Source organism: Empidonax traillii, unplaced genomic scaffold (assembly GCF_003031625.1).
Source record: "Empidonax traillii isolate 1590-97213 ecotype Southwest subspecies unplaced genomic scaffold, ASM303162v1 scaffold84:size2688230, whole genome shotgun sequence".
Taxonomy (NCBI): Eukaryota; Metazoa; Chordata; class Aves; order Passeriformes; family Tyrannidae; genus Empidonax; species Empidonax traillii.
The window spans coordinates 1,890,013-1,896,090 of NW_020955277.1; the positions used below are offsets into that span (position 1 = coordinate 1,890,013).

Consider the following 6,078-nt stretch of genomic DNA (forward strand, 5'->3'; position numbering starts at 1 on the left):
GACTACATCTCCCGCCGGCCCCGGGCCGGGGCGGTGCGAAGCGGGAGTACCTGTCCCGGCAGCGCCGCGCCGACAGGTGAGCGGTGGGACGGGGGCTCCTTCCTCGGGCCCGCGGCTCCTCCTCCCCCTCGCCGCCCCGTTCCAGCCGCAGGCCCGCCCGGGAGCCGCGATGCCCTTCCCCGGCTCCGGCGCGGACGATGCCTTCGACTACCTGTTCAAGATCATCCTGATCGGGGACTCCAACGTGGGGAAGACCTGCGTGGTGCACCGCTTCAAGACAGGGCAGTACAACGAGAAGCAGCAGAACACCATCGGCGTCGACTTCACCGTGCGCTCGATGGACATCGACGGCAAGAAAGTGAAGGTCCGTGGCGGGAGGAAGCCCGAGACTCGTGGTGGGCAGCACTTTTGCCCTGTCACCTTTCCCACGCGGGTGCTGGGGAATGGTGGGATGCACAGCATCTCCTACTCGGCCCTGAGGAAGGCAGCTGACAAAAGCTGGCTGGCTGCCTTTCGGACCAGGGGTGTTTCCAAGGGGAGTTTTCTCTCAGGAGCATGCCCTGGGGGAGGCAGTCACCCTAATTTGGGTTCATGCTTGCTCTCGTGACTTCTCTGCATCTGCTTGAGGAGAGGGCTCACGCTTTGCCTGCAGAGAGTTCTTTGGAATCCGACTGCTGTATTTTGGAGGGATGTCTCCTGCTTCCTTCAGAGATGTGGAGGTTTAAGCTGGGACACTGAGGAGAGAAAACCCTTTAGTTTGCAAAGGCTCCACTTTGATGTGTGCTTAATTTGAGGAACAAAGGCTTCCAAGACAGACACCAGAAGAAATGGTTAGCTAGAATTTCCCTCTGTGTGCAGATGGAAGTTCAGATGGAAGTTATATAGACTTCCTCTGCCCAGTCCCACATCAGGGTTCTTTGCTCTGCTTCCTTTCCTGTTAAAAGGCTGTAATGCTCTACATCTTTTAGTACAGTTGTTGAAACTGGGTTTCTTGGCCTCTTTACAAGGTTTACCCTTGCCTTACCTCTTTGGTCGGCGTACATTGACTTTACAGGCTCATAAATGTCTCTTCAGATCCAGAGAGGGCAAAGCCACACTGCTTTGGTGTAGCAGAGCGAGCTGGGGCAGGTCTGGCTGCCCTCTAGACAAGGGGTTTCAAAAGCGTGGATGCTGCTGGCAAACACCTAGGAAGTGGCATTCACTGGCCTTTACAACTTCTATCCTTTCTCTTACAGATCCAAGTGTGGGACACAGCTGGCCAGGAACGCTTCCGGACAATAACCCAGTCTTATTACAGGAGTGCCCATGGGGCCATCCTTGCCTATGACCTTACTAGGAGGTCCACATTTGAGTCCATTCCTCACTGGATTCATGAAATTGAAAAATATGGTGCTGCAAACTTGGTCATGATGTTAATTGGTAGGACTTTAATTTTAAATATTGTGTTATGTAGCTTTTTTAACGTGAATATAAAATCTCCTTCACTTTCCCCCACTACCTGAAGCATCTATAAACTATGCATTAAGAAAGAATGCAGTTCTAATTAAAGAAGATCAGAAAATGTATCAATGTGTCCTAAGCTTAAAAAAAAAAAAAAAAAAATGAGGAAAGTCACAGCCTGGTCCTGACAGTACCAAACCCACTGCAGATGGCAAAACCTTTTTTCACTTGTTTCTTTCCTGTTGAAATAATGCAACAAGCTTTGCTGCCAGGATCGAGGCAGGGACAGCCTTGTTGAGGTTAGAACTGCAGTAAGTCTGACCCTATACTCCTGATGCACAGGAATGTAGCGGCTCAATAATTCAAGACTGAAGGGGAATGCACAGAGCAACACAACTCCTCGTTCTCATCTTTCCTCTCTGTTCTTTTGATATGCATGCGCATTGCTCTGTAATGGGATGCCGATCAGGTAAGACAATAGATGGGGAAATGGCTTTTGCAGGGCATGAAGTAGTCTGCTTGCATTCCACTAGTGTTCAGGAAACTTTGCCTCTTGAGGAAAGCAATCGCTGAGAACTGGAGCTGGTAGGAAGCAGCATGGTTCCTTCCTCTTGGTTTCTGGTTGTTATTGCTCTTCCTTCCCCCAGGGAAGAAGCTGCAAATGAGAGAACTGGTGTAGTAAAATGACAGTGGATTTATTTACATTCCACTGCCTCTGCCTGTTGCGCTGTGGCACTGTGCTGAGAGCACAGCATGCAGCCACAGCAGCCCAGACTGGCTCTTGAGGATGGGCAGGTTGAGCCCCGCGGCACAACAGGCCTGGGACAGAAGCACAGTACTTACTTTGGCTGTGGTGGTTCTTCCTGTTCTTCCTCTGAAGAAACAAATAACAAATTCTGATCCGCATCTATAACTGCCGTGCTTAGAACTGGGTGGGTGTAAAGCACTGAACTTGGCAGGGTTTTCCTAACTAGTGTCACGAATCTAAAGAAAAGGACTTCTCTGTGTGTGGTGAGGTCTGGTGGGGTGGTTGCTGTTTTTTAAAGAGAAAAGTTCTGAAATTGGTAAAAATGAAGCTTTTGTTAAGGATTCAGCTTGGTGCTTTCTTCCAAAGCTGGTGCAGTTTGCTTTACTTACTTTGGCAGAAGTTTTGTACATGTAATTACACTTAGGCGTGTTATACACCTGTCTAGCACGAGGTTAAGGTTAAGAAGTCTAACTTTGCCATCTGGAACTGGAGGAGGAAAGAAGAGAGGGCTCTTTTTAAGAAGGCAAATCACCCTCAAGCTGTTTGTTGGGGGGTTGTGGTTTCTTTCATGGGGTGGATTGTTTTGTTGGGTTTGCTTGGGTTTTTTTCCTTTTAGAAAAATTGGAAGGGACTTAATGGGACGGGAGTTGGCTTATATATGCTTCAAATTTGAGATATGAATTTGATGAAGGGTTGTCTTGAAACTATGAATGTAGACTTCAGCCAGGTACTGCGTGCACCAAAACTGATAAATCCACATGTGCTGCAACTAATTAAATATACAAAGGTATTTTATCTGAGGCGTTTCACACTTTCTGATAGATTTTGATTGGAATGCTGCAAGTAAAAGTTTAATCCATACATGCAGAAACAAGTGTATATCTTAAGCATTAAGGTAGCTGGTGTGAGTTCTTGTCTTTTTTGACATCATCTTAAAAGATTTATTCAAGTATTTAACCTAAATGCTACTAAATGTTTAAAAATGCTAAAGAATAGAACCAATAGTTGCTTCCAAACAATCCTTTGGCACCACAACCTACACTAAATAATTAGATGAACACAAGTTTTTAGGTTTTTTTCTTGGATTTTAACTCATTTCCTATCCTATGATTAGCTGCAGTTTCGATCCATAGTCTGTGTCTGTGGCTCTGATGTGCTCACATTTTGTTCTTTCCAGTAACTCTTCCTCCTAACATTAATCTATTATTTAACAGAATTTAATTAATCCATTGCATTTAAAAATGAATTTTTGAGAGACTAAGTTACTGAATACCTATTTGCCTTCTTTTAAGGGAACAAATCAGACTCACTGGATAAGCGCCAGGTCCTGTTTGAAGACGCCTGCACACTGGCAGAGAAGCACGGGCTCTTAGCTGTACTGGAGACATCAGCAAAAGAAGCTCAAAACATAGAAGAGGTGTTCATGTTAATGGCTAAGGAGCTAATAGCCCGAAATACCTTACAGCTTCATGGAGAGAACCCTCCGAACAGCTTCTGTCTTGATTCCAGGCCAGTGATTGCCAGTCCAAGTGTGGAGAAGGCCCAGTGCCCCTGTTGAAGAGAAATTTCAGGAAGAGCTTGGAAATTGTCATTCTTCTGAGGCTATTTGATGCAATTGTATTCAATTGATGAAAGTGTCCTCTGTGGCCTCAAGCCATTTCTCTTGATATCTCTGCCTTGGAGTTTGGCTTGTAAGTATTTTCAGAGATCATTGCTGTTGGTAGCACAGGTTGCTTTGAACATGGCAATGAGCTGAGAGGACTCAGGAAGCTGCCAGCCCTTGCCTTAATCAAAGAAAACTGTAAAAACTATTGCCTTTAATTATAACCTTTGAATGTTTTTCTGGCTGTGTCAGAAGATGAATTTGCACCAGAGCTGTGTTAATTTGACCCTTCTGAGCTATGTTGCTGGTTCTAAGTGCAAGCACTTTCCTCTCTGCCAGTAGCTGTAAAAAGTCTGACACATGCTGTTTATACTTTCATTTAGGGGCTGTCCTGACGTCAGGCATGTAGCCACTCATCCCAAGGGACTTAATAACATTTGGGAAAGAGTAAGTGGAGACATCCCTGGGGTTCCATGGCAGGCAGAATATGATACGCTTCTTCCTGGGGCGAGAAGAGCTGCCTTTCACTTTGCTCCCTAATTGTCAGGTGAAAGGACTTATTTTTCTTTTCTCCCTACTGACCTCATCATGCTTTTTGATGTGCTGATTTTAACCAAAAGCCTCTGTAGCTTGTGCAATGGGCCAATGGCAGCTCGAGAGTATGCCTGCAGATTTCCAAGGGAGTGTGAAGGATGGATCCAAGCTCCTGTAAGGGGTAAGATGGTTTGATTAGGTAACCTTGTGTTAGAGCAGTAAGTGAATGGTATGGGGGGCATCAGAAAGCTGCCCTAGGTGAGCATATACACTACTGCTGTGGGGACTGAACAACGTGGAAGGTTTTGGATTGCTCCTCCCGTTACTCAGGGCTCACTTCTTCTGGGCATCTGAACTTGAATGAAGGGTTTTGGTTGGGTTTTTTTTTGGTGTGGGCTTTGAGGTTTTTTGGGGTTTTGTTTTTGAGTTTTGTTTTGGATTTTGTGTTGTTCATGTAGGGTTTTTTTCTTCTCTGTTGTTCTGTTTGCATTTTTTTCCCAGTAGATGGAAACAGGGAAGGAGAGGGAGGAAAGAAATGTTATACAGAGGAAAGTTTTTTGACGACAGTCCACATGCACCAAAGTGTGTCAGTTACTGTTAAGCTATGAACTGCAACTCAAACTCTGTAATGATAAAATATGGTCTGTGTCACATTCAAAGCAGCCCTGAGAAGGCTGGTGTGTTGCTGGCTTACTCAGTGGTGGTCTGCCCATGTTTCCTAAGTCCTTGAAAAATAGGGAAAATCATGTAGCAAATATTTCTGGAAAATCTTATCTGAGAAGCACAAAAAATAAAGCAGAATGAATCATTGATTTATAGTCTCAGAAATACTTCTAATATTATTAATGCTTTCTCTGGTTAAATTCTTTGCTAAGTTCACATGCAAAGAGCAGCTACGTGTAAACCGAGGGAGGAGTCCTCCATGCTAGCCTCTAAGCCTTTTGCCTGCTGTAGAGAAAGCTTCATCTTCAGACATCCTCTTTCTGATGTTTACTTTTTAAATCTTATTTCTTCTTCATTCAGTACTAGCCTAGTAGTTGCATTTCAGTTTGCACATTTAGGCAACGGTAAATACTATAACCTTTCCAAGTGGCAAGCAAGCTTCCAAACAACTAGTTTCTACACCTCTTGTTACTACGAAAACAGCAAAATATAAGCTTAATATTCTTTTCTGTTTAAAATCCAAACTCCTCCTGGTAGTAATCCATCTTTTTTTTTTTTTTTTTTTTTAGTATCTTCTAGAAGACTCTAATAGAAAAGTATTGTGTTCATCTCGTTACACTCTTTCATTGGTCAAGAATTAAAGGAAGGATGTTACCATGTTAATGGTCGTGTTTAACCTTTGCATGGTTCATTGGGTTTACTACCTTAATGAGCAATTAGTGCATGAAGTTATTTTGCTTACCCTCGGTATGGAGGCTTCTGCAGGCTGATGTGATCCTCCCTCACTGCCCAGCACTGCCAGGTTACAGGGCTCTTGCCAGTCTCTTCCCCACAGAAAGCTGTGCAACACGGGATCAGGGAGGACAGACTTGTGACCGTGCCTTCAGCTGCACTGTCCCCTTTCCTTTAACAGGTCTAACAGGCTCCCTTCTCCTCCTTCAAGAAACTAGTTCTTAAACACCTCCACATTGTGCGACTAAACCAGGAGCGTGACCTCTTCTGATTGGTTCTGTTTGGCGTCTTCCACACGGCCTTTGGGCAGTTACACTGAGTGGTTTCTGCAGAGACACTTTCCAAGCTGTCCTCGCCT

General features: G+C 44.8%; 1 protein-coding gene across 1 annotated transcript; it reads left to right on the forward strand.

Moving 5' to 3' along the window:
• Positions 1-8: 8 nt before the first annotated feature.
• On the forward strand, positions 9-4,009 carry RAB19 (RAB19, member RAS oncogene family). The gene is made up of 3 exons (XM_027881199.1): positions 9-364; positions 1,236-1,419; positions 3,481-4,009. Exons 1-3 carry the CDS (start codon positions 170-172, stop codon positions 3,744-3,746), a joined length of 645 nt encoding a protein of 214 aa, XP_027737000.1. The 5' UTR covers positions 9-169; the 3' UTR covers positions 3,747-4,009.
• The last annotated feature ends 2,069 nt before the right edge of the window (positions 4,010-6,078 follow it).

Coding starts and splice junctions, on each gene's coding strand:
- RAB19 (XM_027881199.1), top strand. CDS start 170: ATGCCCTTCCCCGGCTCCGGCGCGGACGATGCCTTCGACTACCTGTTC. Junction 365..1,235: donor TCGACGGCAAGAAAGTGAAG/GTCCGTGGCGGG, acceptor TTTCTCTTACAG/ATCCAAGTGTGGGACACAGC. Junction 1,420..3,480: donor CTTGGTCATGATGTTAATTG/GTAGGACTTTAA, acceptor CCTTCTTTTAAG/GGAACAAATCAGACTCACTG.